The sequence below is a fragment of the Micropterus salmoides genome, unplaced genomic scaffold, assembly GCF_014851395.1.
Source record: "Micropterus salmoides isolate LMB-PRFRI ecotype aquatic unplaced genomic scaffold, ASM1485139v1 Ms_hic_scaffold_15, whole genome shotgun sequence".
NCBI lineage: Eukaryota > Metazoa > Chordata > Actinopteri > Centrarchiformes > Centrarchidae > Micropterus > Micropterus salmoides.
This window is the reverse complement of record NW_024040596.1, coordinates 23,213,754-23,227,214: the sequence shown is the minus strand read 5'-3', so window position 1 is coordinate 23,227,214 and position 13,461 is coordinate 23,213,754. Positions and strand designations below refer to the sequence as shown.

General features: G+C 37.8%; 1 protein-coding gene across 20 annotated transcripts in view; it reads right to left on the bottom strand.

Annotated features, from left to right (window-relative positions):
- Positions 1-13,461, bottom strand: part of neb (nebulin) — a 65,042-nt gene that overhangs the window by 20,696 nt on the left and 30,885 nt on the right. For 18 of the 20 annotated variants that reach the window (XM_038721101.1, XM_038721108.1, XM_038721110.1 and 15 more), the window contains 35 exons: positions 13,109-13,420; positions 12,914-13,018; positions 12,707-12,811; positions 12,499-12,603; positions 12,283-12,390; positions 12,043-12,153; positions 10,497-10,694; positions 10,044-10,148; positions 9,793-9,897; positions 9,579-9,683; positions 9,354-9,461; positions 9,122-9,235; positions 8,750-8,947; positions 8,273-8,377; positions 7,966-8,070; positions 7,748-7,855; positions 7,299-7,406; positions 7,068-7,175; positions 6,839-6,943; positions 6,612-6,716; positions 6,416-6,514; positions 6,205-6,309; positions 5,898-6,002; positions 5,700-5,804; positions 5,306-5,410; positions 4,713-4,817; positions 4,360-4,464; positions 4,116-4,220; positions 3,782-3,886; positions 2,627-2,731; positions 931-1,032; positions 684-791; positions 465-569; positions 265-369; positions 59-163 (listed from right to left, as the gene is read on the bottom strand). In XM_038721101.1, coding sequence (XP_038577029.1) covers positions 59-163; positions 265-369; positions 465-569; positions 684-791; positions 931-1,032; positions 2,627-2,731; positions 3,782-3,886; positions 4,116-4,220; positions 4,360-4,464; positions 4,713-4,817; positions 5,306-5,410; positions 5,700-5,804; positions 5,898-6,002; positions 6,205-6,309; positions 6,416-6,514; positions 6,612-6,716; positions 6,839-6,943; positions 7,068-7,175; positions 7,299-7,406; positions 7,748-7,855; positions 7,966-8,070; positions 8,273-8,377; positions 8,750-8,947; positions 9,122-9,235; positions 9,354-9,461; positions 9,579-9,683; positions 9,793-9,897; positions 10,044-10,148; positions 10,497-10,694; positions 12,043-12,153; positions 12,283-12,390; positions 12,499-12,603; positions 12,707-12,811; positions 12,914-13,018; positions 13,109-13,420 — 4,092 coding nt within the window. Of the gene's footprint in view, positions 1-58; positions 164-264; positions 370-464; positions 570-683; positions 792-930; positions 1,033-2,626; positions 2,732-3,306; positions 3,409-3,781; positions 3,887-4,115; positions 4,221-4,359; positions 4,465-4,712; positions 4,818-5,305; positions 5,411-5,699; positions 5,805-5,897; positions 6,003-6,204; positions 6,310-6,415; positions 6,515-6,611; positions 6,717-6,838; positions 6,944-7,067; positions 7,176-7,298; positions 7,407-7,747; positions 7,856-7,965; positions 8,071-8,272; positions 8,378-8,749; positions 8,948-9,121; positions 9,236-9,353; positions 9,462-9,578; positions 9,684-9,792; positions 9,898-10,043; positions 10,149-10,496; positions 10,695-12,042; positions 12,154-12,282; positions 12,391-12,498; positions 12,604-12,706; positions 12,812-12,913; positions 13,019-13,108; positions 13,421-13,461 lie in introns of all 20 variants that reach the window. The other 2 variants (XM_038721103.1, XM_038721107.1) reach the window with 1 other exon arrangement.

Below are 13,461 nucleotides of genomic sequence, written 5' to 3'. Positions count from 1 at the left end.
GATTATTTAGTATATATCATTTCATTAGAGATGGTAACAAAGATGTAGAAAAACTCACAGTGCTCGCCATTTCCGCATTTTTCATAGCCAGGAGGGTTAACTTGTCATCAACCACAGGTATCACACAGCCCTTCATCATCTCTTTGTCATACTTGTACTCAATCTGTGGGTGAATCAATGATGGCAAAAATTAGAGCAACACTGTTGGATGTTGTAAAAAACAAAAACATGAAATCACACAATGAAGAGGAAGCACCAACTCACATCACTCTGTTGCAAGGAGTTCTTGGCAGCATTGACAAAGTCGGGTCTGTCTGTTGTCCAGATCCACTTGTTCTTGGTGGCTTCATATTTCTTCTTGTAGTCAAGCTAAAAACGGAAAAGATTTGTGTATGTCAAGTTCAGCTTTGATCAGTAATGAACAGAAAGTGATATTCCCTGATACCGCCATTAAATACACTTACATTGCTGATGTTCTTGTAGGCCTCCTTGGCAGCACGAATCTCATGAGCCTCGGGGTCCATGTTAATCTGGGCCTTGCTCTTCTCATACACTTCTTTGTACTTTAGCTGCAAGATGCATGAAAAACATACCATCAAACACAAAAATGTATTTCATATTATGTCTTCCTATGACTCTGTAAAAAAATTGTTAAAAGTGCAGCCAGTCTGAGTGGAACTTACATTGCTGGTAATGTCCTTGACCTTCTTCATGTGCTGTTGGTATGGAGTGTCATAAGGCAAGGTGTATCCCTTGGCCTTGGTCTTGTTGTACTCCATCCTGTAGATGATCTGAGGAATAATCATCATCACATAGTTAGGAGCAATTCAAAAGACAAAGAATCAAACAAACAAAAACATTAAACACTGACTTTTAAAAATTACACTTAAAGACTAAAAAGATGTAAAGACTGAAAAATCTGAAACTTACATCGCTGATTTTCTTGCTGCGTCTGTGGGCCTCATACTCAGGAGTCTCCAGAATAGAGGTGAACTTGTCCTTGGCACGTTCATACTGCTCCCTGTACTTCCACTGATGGAAGACGATGACGTGTAAACACAAGAAAGTTAGTATCACTCAAAATCATTTTGCTGCTGTAATCATTTGCTTTTATTCATGTGTATTCTGACAACTTGTCTTGCTTCTAATTTATGCAGCTAAAGTAAAGATAAGAACTGCCAAAGAAAAGGGGTGAATTAGTTCATGAAAAGAGATGTTGGAGTGTTCTTGAAAAGACAGGATGGACACTGAGTCACTTCATATGAAGATCGGTTGACTTTAAACGATCACTTTCATTTACTACACAATAAAACGACGTAAAAACTATTTGATCATTTTGTTTCCATTTACTGTTCTTCTTTTTCTTGGACAGTTCCCTGACAGTATATATGCAAAGTCAGAAAGAGTTGACTAACGTGTATTATGTAGCAATTCTCTGTCTAAAAATAATATTGTATGTCTAATGATTGAATTGGTGCCATGCATAAGTATATAAGACATGCTTCACGAAACATGCACAAACATAAAGGGTTATTTTATCAGATGAAAATGCATGACAATGACACATGTTACCACTATTCATGAAGGTCTGCAGTGCCCATGTAGTTCATGGTGACCAGCAATCCATCTTATGCTATTGCTCACTGAATTTGAGGCTGATAATGAAGATGAGGTTTACTTAAGAGGAGATATTGGAAAAGACATTGTGGCTCCCATCAAAAACAAATGGGGAGAAAACTGTCTATACATAGGTTTTAACAAAATGTCTAACTGTATAGCAGGTGACTAATGTACAGATACATTACATCCTCGGTCTCTGCAGAAGCTTCAGCCTGTAATGCTGCAATTTTATTACTGCTGGTCAACTACTGCACTGCATTTAAAGATGAGGTTCAGTCATCAATGAGACATGAAGACATGAATAGAATGTGAATAGGTGATGGAGAGATTAAAACATGATGGAGAATGATGGAATTTGTGGAAGTTTAAACCTAGGGCTGGACCATATGGCCAAAAATGTTATCCTGATAAAAGGTTTCATGTATTTCGATATCAATAATTATCACGATAAGTATCAAAGTTATTTCTTTCGAGTTTAAAGGCTGAAAGTTGAAGAAACCAGATGGTTAACTGTGGTGTAAATTCTTCTTTATGATCAACACTTGAGGCCAAACAATGGATAGCTTCACAAATCTGAGGGAGAACATTCAAAACAATTATGATAAAATCTTTGTCAACAAATATGCACGAGTAAAAAAAGTAAAATCTTTTTTCAGCCCCTTTTCCTCAACAAAATAAACATCTTAATAAAACAAATAAGTCCTAATTTGTGTATGATTTAAGTGAATAAAGTCAAAAATTTATCATTTTTTACTGAACATTTATTATATTGTTATTGAAAAAAATTACATTGTTGTTGTTATTGTTTTATTGTCCAGCCCTATTAAAACCCCTTTAGTAGTTAAAATTGGTTGAATGGAAGGAATGTAATTCTACAAGATGAGTATTTGATGTGATAAGACCATGTCCAGAAATAGCAGGACTTAAAACTACACAGGGTTTATTTTCTGCTTGTTTGTGGACAGGAGTCAGAGTTACCATGGTTCACCGCTCTGTGGCTGTTTACCTTACTGCTCATAGTGGACTGGTAAAGGGCTGTGAGGATGTCAGGGCGGAGTAGCTCAGTGCAGCCACTCTTTAGCAGATCCTTTGCTCTGGATTTATACATTGCCTGTTCACACACACAACGACATACACACACAGCATGCCATGGTTGAGGACACATGAAAAACAGCAGTAACACTAGGAGGGCTGGAGCAGTACTCCACAGATCCGAGTGTGACGAAAGAGCTGTTTGTCCTCATCTGTACCTTCAGAATGACAGAAATCATCATCTTGAGTAGTGCTGGCTTGACAGTTTGATATTGGCTTGTTTAGACATGTTCATGATTTATCAAGCATAATTTAATCATTGGTAAATGAGTGATTGAACTGTCTCTCTGATGGCACAGATAAAGGAGAGTCCTGCTCACTCAAGATAGCGTTCCAGCGGTTATTTGAGTGGCACTGTTCACAATAACCTGTGTGGGACGAGAAGAAAGAGAGAGAACGAGCAAAGGCCGGTACAGACAGGGAGAAAAATGTATCGTGTTGGAAGGACTATCATAGCCATGCGACAACGACCACTAGCAGGTCTGTCCATGACCTCATGCCAGTGTCAGTGTCAGTGTCAGAGGTCTGGAGGACCGGACTGGAGGCAACAGCAGAGGAGGCAGGCCGGTCGTACAGCATACCCAGGGAGTTTACCTGGCTCATCTTTCTGTTCTCCCTGGCCAGTTGGTATCTAGGATCATCTGTAGTTATGGTGAACCTATCCTTGGTCTTCTCATAATTAGCTCGGTAGAACCTCTGCTCAGAATGTCAGAAGGTAGTTAAAGACAAATGTCCAGAAAACAATACGCACTGTCATGTGATGAAACTTTTCCAGGGGACAAAGAGAGGTTAAAAGAAGTTGCTATGAAGAACAATAGACATATTTTAAACACCTGGTATTATGGTTACACAAAAAAAAGCAGGTTGTAAACATTATATGCAATAATCAGATAATACTACTAAACTGAGAGTCAAATTGAGATGCACACAGAGACAGAAATGTGATTTCAATGTGTATCTCCAGTGTCAATTTTACAAATGGTTTCAACAAACTAATTATAATAATGATTTTGCTACAAAAATAAAAATTTGAATTACTGTACTGGGTTAAAGAATAACAGGGACTCACGTCATTGATGAGAATAGAGGCATTCTTGGCAGCCTGGAAGAACGGAGTGTCAGAGGTATATTTGAAGTTGCCTCTGTTCTTCTCATAGGAGGCTTTGTACAGTCTCTGTTACCAAGAAATGAAACTGTTATTAGGAACATGCAGACAAATATAACAATCCATTAAAGACCTCTTCATTTACTACAATAAAAAGCATACTTATAATATGAACCTAAGTCATCATGAGTAGTATACTGTATTTTCTATAGTATGAAAAAAAACAAGCATTTTTACAACATTTTATCAAATTGTTGACATTACAAATGCTAAATTATGAACTAAACAGATCCTTTACCTCACTATACAGCGTCTTGTTCTTCTCAGCCTGAACCAGCTCAGGTGTGTCCCACACAAAGCAGCCAATACCCTTCAGCCACTCCATGTCCTCCTTGTATTTGACCTAAAGAGGTCCACAAAAAGAGATTAAATTTATTAGTATTACATAGTATGTCAATAATACTATATGCCCTTCTACCTACTGTAGTTAAATATTTTAAAACAGGGTACATCATTTTGGACTGCAGGTCAACAGTACTCACGCTGCTGACGTTCTCATTAGCAATTCTGCTGAAGAAGAACTCAGGACGGTCGGGGATGGACTTCCATGTGCCCAGAGAGTTAATGTACTTCTCCCTGTATTTAACCTGAAGAGAAGAGATGGAGAAAAAAAACAGTGAGAGAGATTAAAGAGCTCAAAATAGGTATTATAAATATTATTATTATAAAATATTATAATATATTTTAAATTAAATAATTAATTTATACATAATTAAAATTAAATAATTAATTTATAAATAATTAAAATTATCTTAAAAGTTTTGTTATCATTTTCTAAATATTCAAATAAATATATCCCTAACAAATAATTAACAAGCTAATTTCAATTACTGACCTCACTGATGTCGTCAGTGACTTTGCGGTGGTGGATTATGTCCAGAGCGTCCTTGACTGTGTGGTAGTGGCCCTTGGCGAGCTCAAATGTCTCTTTGTAACGCAGCTGAAGACAAGAAGAACAAAAAATGTGTCATATGTTCATCAAACAAAAATAAATATTGTAGTATTTACAGAATCTCTTCTCTGTCAGTAATTATCATTCATAGGCAAACGCCACATTTTTGCACTGATTAGTAAAGATTGAATTTTGCGGTATGGTTGAAAGTTTATGAAAACATTTTTAGACTATCATAGGTGATAAAAAAATCTCCATAAGCTAATGAAATTCTTGGCTTAATTGGTAGCTTCTTCAGGTGGAGTAACACAGGTTTAATTGCAGGTATTAATACTCTGAAATCAGCAGAGCAACACTGACCTGTTATTATCTACAGTATAATGGCATTATATATCTTCAAAATCATATATAGGTTTGCTGCTAAATGGAAGGTTTAGCAGGAGAACTAGAGTGAAAACTGGAAATAAATGTCCTTTCCTGGTTTATGGTACTGATATAAATGTTTGTGTTGAAGGTTAGCCAATGAGCATACTCACATCGCTGGACTGGAGGTAGGATTTCTTGGCCCGGATAAGATGAGGTGTATCAGCAATGGCAGTGTATCTGTGCTTCATCTTCTCATACTGCTCCTTGTATTTGTTCTAAGGGGAGAAATAATTAATGCAACACATCAGGGATGATTTTCAGAAGAGAGTTAAATAAATCTTGTTACATAACTTTGATAACTGAGCTCACTGAGAACATTTGAAGTAACTACTATTCTATAGCAGTAAGCCAGCTACAAAATATAACCGAACAAACACATACTATTAAGATATTCTCATTAAAATTTCAAGGAGGTTTGGGGTTATGAATTTATTATAGACCAGTGATAAACAGTGAGGATATCTAAGTCAAAATAAAGAAGAAATGAGGAAGGTGAAGACTTACATCACTGCAGACCACTTTCATTTTTCTAACATGGCCCATGTTTGGAGTATTCAATTCTGGAGTGAAATGAGCTCTCTCCCTAGCAGCCAAATCGGTGTACTTGTACTGTAGAGAAACAGACAAAATAATAATTAGTTTATCAGGAAAAGAAAATAAGTCTGTGTAAAACAATACATTGGTGATGGAATATGAACTTGCTTTGTTAGTCAGCTGCTGGGCCCATTTGACTCTCTGGATGTCCACAGAGTCCAAAGTGGTGGTGACCTTAGACATTTCCTGCTTGCTCTGGGCTTTGTAGATCATCTGGAAATAAAAAAGTAAAAAGGTCAGGTCTAAAGCTCAATCACATCTCAAGTCACAATATTGAACTTTTGACAGAATACAGACATTTCAAGCTATTTAAAGGCTATTTAACTGCCAAGGCATTTACTTTTCTTTGGAGACCTGACAATTCAGCAACTATTGATATAATGTGATAAAGATGTGTTTAAGGAAAATGACTCACGTTGCTCATGTGGCTCTTAAGTTCAGTTACACGCTTATACTCTGGTGTGTCCAGGACCACGGAGAAGTTGGCAAGGTTCTTCTTAGCATCCACTGGATAGCTCACCTATAAAAGTGAAAAACAGGCCATACAAATGATTGTGATTCCACTGCAGGAAGTTGATTATGAAATGAAAATGAATTACACTGATATAAAGGGATATTCCACATACCCTGAATTTGGTGATGTTGCGGACGTGGACCATCTCTGGAGTGTCATACAAGAAGCAGCCAAGGCCTCTCAGCCACATCAGATCCTCTTTGTATTTAAGCTAAAAAACAAAAAATAATCATTTTAACCAATATTTTCAAGTAAAGTTAGTTATTTTGGGAAAATCTGTGTCAAACTTATGTCTCATTTCTTCATACATCGCTGGTGATCTGATTGACGTGGTAGCAGTGCAATAGCTGGGGCGTCATGGGCATAGAGATCAGCTGGCCTCTGCTGTTGTAGTACTTCTCTCTGTAGCACAACTAAGATGAGAAGGGAACAAAAAGGGGGCATGAACAGAGCATACTATTCAACTCCATCAAGCTACATAATAAAAAAGGATAGGCACAAGAATGACAGGAATTGTGTGAAAATGGTTTCATACGTCGCTGAGGTGTTCCTGGTTCATCTTGACTTGTCTGATATCAGGGGTGTCGTAGGTTGTGTGGATCTTGTCCTTTTGCTTATGGTAGAGTTCCCGATACAGACGCTGGGGAAGAACAGAAGGGAACACATGACATTGTTTCATCTGATATGTGTATCTGACATTAATGTAAATCTCCATCAACACTAATGTGTCTGGTGTCAACAATAGCAGAAGTGGGTTATCTTACATTGTTGATCATCTTGTTTGCATTCCTTGCATTGACAAAGTTGACACCCTCTGGATGAAGAGTGTAGGCCTTAGCCTTCATCATCTCGTAGGCCTCCTTGTACTTCACCTACCCAAATAAAAGTTAGCAAAGTATATGATTCAGTAAGATCAAAACTACATTAGCAAAAAGGTTTAATCGCTGTCAAAAGAACAGGATAATTGGTTGATTCAAGACAGTGATAGTACTTACATTGCTGGTGACAACGCTGTTCATCTTAACCTGCTTGATGAGTGGGGTGTCATGGGGCAGGGAGTAACCAGTGGGCATGGAGGCCTTGTTTGCCTCCTTGTACCAGTTCTGAGAGAGGCCAAGACAACATGATGAGACAGGATGCATTTTAGCTTGAAAAACATACACACCAATACACAGAAACACACTTACTGACTTAACATAATTAGGTAAAAGCTGTAAAGATCATAGCTGAAAAAATAAGCTGTAAAAATGACACCATTTTCAGCAAAATGATGATTATTTGTGTGTCCTAATACTGTTAACTATAGCAGAAACAAAAGAGTGCGTGTCTTTTGTTGGCTGTTCCTTCTATCCAGAATTTTAAAAAATCTTACAGTATACATAATCTACATATAGGACAGTCAATTCTAAATAAGTACACTGAATATTAAGAAATATTATCTTACATCACTCTGGATGTAGTTAGCCAGGCGTGCCCTTTCTGTCTCAATGGTAACAGCAGGAGCAGTGTTGGTGCCCTTGATATTGGCGTTGTAATCATAGCGGTAGTGCAGCTGGAAAAAGAGAAGAAACAAAGATGTGACTCAGAGGCCATGATTTTTTAGAAATGAAATATACATAGTAATGACCCAACATTGTTAAAAACATTAAAAGAGTCACTTACATCGCTCAGGTTCTGAGCATTCTGCTTAGCTGTCTCATACACTGGAGTATCTGTTACCACAGAATACTCCTTGAAAGCTTCAACACCTTTGGCTCTGTACTTGTTCTGGAATAAAAACACAACGACATGGCAATCAGCGTCGCTTTTGATTAAATACTAGTTAGTATAAAAAGTCTATAGAGGATTTCCAGGGAGGGAAAATAATGAAAGTTGTTTGAAGAGGAATATAAAGATTAGCTAAACCAAATAACTGAAGAGGATATGGAAAGAAGGATAGCATCAGAATGAATATATCAGGTGTGCTAACCTCACTCTGAAGATCACCAGCATGCTTGACACGGATGATCTCTGGGGTGTCCCAGGCATAGCAGCCGATACCCTTTAGCCAGTTCAGGTCATCCTTGTAGAAGATCTGGGGAGAGCACACAACAAAACACAAGCTAAGTAACTTTGGCAGGTGAGAACGTGACCCTTTTTTATGCAGTATATGGACTGACTGACAAGCTAAAACAAAAAAAACATATACTAAGGATCCGAACTGTATTTTCACTTTTTGGGTTCTTACAAAAAGCTGGTAACTGGATAAAGACAAAACTTCTGATCTGTTCAAATCTAAAATGATCTTGGATGCTAGAAAAATGCTAGATAACTAAGAAGGTATAATTTCATAAATGATACACTGACAAAATACGTGCAAGAATGTGGCTGTAACTTTGACCAATCTGTAGCTATTGAGGCTTCAAAGTAACAACCACAGAATAGCAAGCTGATGGCAGTTACTCACGTCGCTGAGCTGCTCGTTGACTTTGCGGGCTTGGACATAGACCTGCATGTCAGGGAGGCATATCCACTGATGCAAATACTTGCGATAGTGGATACCACTGACGGTTGACTGGGTGTTGCGGGCAGAAAGGATCTCCAGCATGTCTGGTGGGATGTGGTTCTTGGCCTTGGTCTTCTCATAGTCTGCCTTGTACAGACGCTATAAAGATGGACAACAGATGCTTCTTTCAGTACTCGCATTATGAATGCACAAACAGTTCGATGCATTTTAGCTGCTTGTTTGTTAAAACAGAGCTCTGTGTAGCTTCTGTATTCCTTATTAAAAGAAATGCAGACATGTGGAGGATGAAATTGCACAACAAATTTAACTTACATCTAGGACCAGCTTTCCAGCTTTCACACAGCGAGCAGTGCCAGGATCATCCTCAAGAGACTTGGGCAGACTGTAGAGGGATTTGAACTTCTCATAGTCCTCCTTGTACTTCACCTAAAGGGGCAAGAAGATTCACATTGTCTTTTGAAGGTCAAAGGCCAAACTCACAACTGAAGAAAATCCCAGCATAATAACATGGAATGAAATGAACAGAGTTCAAAGTTGAACTCACGCTGCTGAGAATGATCTTTTGTTGTTTGGCGTGTTTCAGGGCGTGTGAGTCATGTGGAATCTGGTAGCTCTTGGCTTTGATTTTGTCCCAGGCAGCAGAGTAGTTTTTCTGTTGAAAGAAAATCCAGAACACAATCAATATGTTGCGTGTGAAGATGCCGTTGACAAAGCTGACATCTTTAATCTCGTCGACGACTGAAAAATAAATACTTTTATCTTCACTTACGTTGCTGAAGAAGTGCTTGAAGTTGTGGCATCTGGCATAGTCGTAGGTATCCAGAACGGTAGTATACAGGTGCTTCTCCTTATGATAAGCCTCCCTGTAGTTCAGCTGTCAATGACAATTTTTTTATTATTGCATTTAATTAGGCCTTTTAAACTGAAATATTATATATATATATAAATATAAATAAATGGTTTTAGAAGTCCAGTTCACTCACATCACTGGCCCAGGTGTGACCCAGGACAGCAGTCACATAAACTGGGGTGTCTGTCACAATGGAGTAATTGTTGAATTCTTTCTTGGCTTCATCTCTGTATTTAAGCTACAAGGGAAGATGGTACATGGGTAAATTATCACAGTTCTGCAAAATAAATAATTTGTTTCTAAATGCCAGGATGGTCCAAAAAAATAACATCTTCACCAAACAAAATCTAAAGATTTCCTGTGATCTTCCATATTTTTACTCACATCACTCTGCAGCTCGTAGGACTTCTTGGCACGAACAATCTCTGGTGTGTCCCAGACATAGCAACCAATTCCCTTCATCCAGTTCAGGTCATCCTTGTAGAACACCTATCAAATGACAATAACAAAAAGCACAAATTAATATTTTCAATAATGGAGAGAAGATCTGGATTTTTCTATAATCTATTGCTTACAGATAACAAAACAAATCTAGTATAGGATATCCTGCATCAAGTTGAGGCACAATAAAAGAAAATCAACTGCTCTTACAATAGCGCTCAATTTTTGAAGATCTACCATAAGAGAGCTTTTATCAAATTAACCACATAACATTTCTAAACAGCTGATGTGATATGAGACTGTCCAAACGGCTGCAACAGGACGTTGCACAATAAATAATCTTGCACAATAAATAATCAAGTACAAGCAGCGGATGTGCAGTGAAGAAGGACCTACATCACTGAGAATCTCATTGGTCTTGCGGGCACGAATGGCATCCTCCTGGTCAGGATGGCAAGTCCACTGGTGCAGGTAGGTACGGTAGAGGACATCGCTCAGCATGTCCTGGCACCGCTTAGCTACCTGGTTAGCGATTATGTCAGATGGGATGTGGGTCTTGGTCTTGGTAAGATGGTAGTCCTTCTGGTAGACCCTCTATGAAGATATGCATACCATGGAAAGTTATTGACATTGTCTTTAACAATATGAAACAAATTAACCTAAAAATAATCTTATGGGGACTATAACAAATGTAAATCCTACTCTCTAGAAATTAAAGTAATTCAAATGGTTAAAAATGCTACATGTAGAAGATCTGAAAGCCACACGTCTTGTGTCCTTGAACCATATTTAATTTGAAGCACAGTTAACCTGGTTGTCCATTATTCTGATCACAAAGGTAAAGTCTTTATGTCCCGTGGTGCATGTGTTTTTTCGTTTCATGCTACTTTCTAGTTCTAGGGAAATCTTATACTTTGTATTTCACTCCATTTTTGACAGCTTTAGTTACTAATTACAAATTATACTTAGGTTAGGTTACATTAGGTTAACTTTATTGTCCCCAAGGGGAAATTCTGCTTGGGCACAGTTTCTTCATAAAAAAAAAAAAATTAACATTCACAAAAGACATCATACATCACAAAACACATCAACAAGAACCTGAGAAGCATCGACATGTTGTACTTCACAAGTGGAAAATATAAACACAGAAGAAAAAGGACTTTGTTGACAACATAGTTCCATGGATGAAAGTGCAAGTGCTAAAGTGCTAGTGTGGTTGTTATACAGCTTATAGAATATGATGTTTTGTTATAAATTATACTACCAAACAGTGTACAGTTAATCAATTAATCAAATAGCTGATAGTTGCCATTTTTCATGGAAAAATATTCCAGGGTTCCAGCTTCTCAAATGTGAGCATTCGCTGCTTTTCCTTAATTTAATTAAAAAAATTGTTTAATCATTCTGAGCTTTGTACTATTGGTTACACAAAACAAGCATTGTGAAGGTGTCACTACAGGCTCAGGGTTATTGTGACGGCATTTCTTACTATTTTTCCACTATGACTATGAATTATTAATTTTTACAAACCGAACAATCAGTCGAATATAAAGAGAAAATAATAATTAGTTCAGTTCAAATATTATATAATGATATAACGCATAATAGTACAACAGCCATAGGGGCCATTTTCCGTGTTGAATACTTTTAGTTTTAATATTTATTAAATAATATACTTTTAGTAAGTAACATTGTCAAAGCAAGACTTTTGCTTGTAATGGAATATTTTTACAGTGTGGTAAGTACTTTCACTTAATAAAGGATCTGAATACTTCCTCTACCACTCAACCAGTCCAGTTGCCCTTGATTTAACCATTCTTGGATAACTATGACCCGGATGACTGAGAATCTTCACAAACAACTTCTACTGCAACTGGCTTTGCAAATGTATGAAGATGCCTTGATATATAGAATAAAAGGACAATTATTATGAATATCTTACCAGTGCCTTGTTCTTCTCCTGCTCTCCACAACGCATCACCTCAGGGAAGTCCACTAGAGTCCCAGCCATGTAGTGACCCTTGGCCTTCTCATGGGAATCCTTGTACTTGACCTATTAAGATCAGGAATAATAATAAAAGTCTCAATTTTGTTTACATACTGTAAGACAAGAACATGAGTCCATGTGCTTTTGCCTTATCAGCAATGACTACTATTATGAAGTGAGTGTGAACACACTCACATCACTAGCGATCTCCCTGCCCTTCTTGCCAGAGAGAAGTGGGATATATTCATGGTTCAGCTGGTAGCCTGTAGCCTTAGACTCATCCCATTGTTGTTTGTAGAGTTTCTGAAATCACACAAAGCAGGCAAATGTTTATACAATATATGATATGCAATCAACAAACACACTAAATTAATAAAGAAAGTAATGAATTGGCTAAATATTTTACATTACCTCACTGATGTTCTTAGACACCTCCCTGCTGTGGGCCAGTTGAGGAGTGTCATCTGATCCAATGTAATGACCCTTTTCTGCATTGAAGGTCTCTTTGTACTTCAGCTGTGGTAGGAACAGAATTTTAGATTTGATTATTGTTTATTAGTACGCATCTCAAGATTTAGCAGTTTAAATGTTTTGATATGTATAAATGAGTTTTACATACATCACTGAGGTTGGCAGCATTTATCTTAGCCAGGACAATTTCAGGGCGGTCCACAATCAGGGTGAATTTTCCAAAGCATTCCTTGGCATTCTTCTTGTAGAGCCTCTGTAAGTAAAATTACAGCATCACAAACTGCCACAAAAATGTCAAAACATGCTAAAAGAAAATAGTCACATCAAAAGACTCAATGTAATATAGTAAACATACTTCGTTGAGAATCTCTTGGGCCTTCTTGACCTTGACGTGGTCAACAGAGTCAGCTGCCATCCAGCCGCAGCCACGAATCCATTCCATATCAGCCTTATACACAAACTGAAGACAGAAACAAATATACATATTAGGAAAATAAGATATAAGTTTCTGTCAATATATAAGTCCAAGGTTGGTGTGATTAGCACTCACATCGCTTTGAAGTTCATAGGCTTTGCGGGCCTGGATGACATCGTTAGAGTCTGGCATACATGTCCACTGGTGCAGGCGGGTTCTGTAGTTGTCATCGTTGACTTGGATCTGGCATTTCTTGGCCAGTTCAAACTGCAACATATCCACTGGCAGGTTGAATTTGGTCTTGGACTTGTTGAAGTCTTTCTTGTACAGGGCATCACTGGCAATCTTGGCTGAGTTCAGAGCCAGCATCATCAGAGGGTCGTCATTGACACTGAGGGCTCCGATGTGGTGGCCGACCTGCTTACGGTATCCTTCAAGGTACTTGTGCTACAGGACAGACAGAAGTCATGAATGTTCTTGTTATGAAC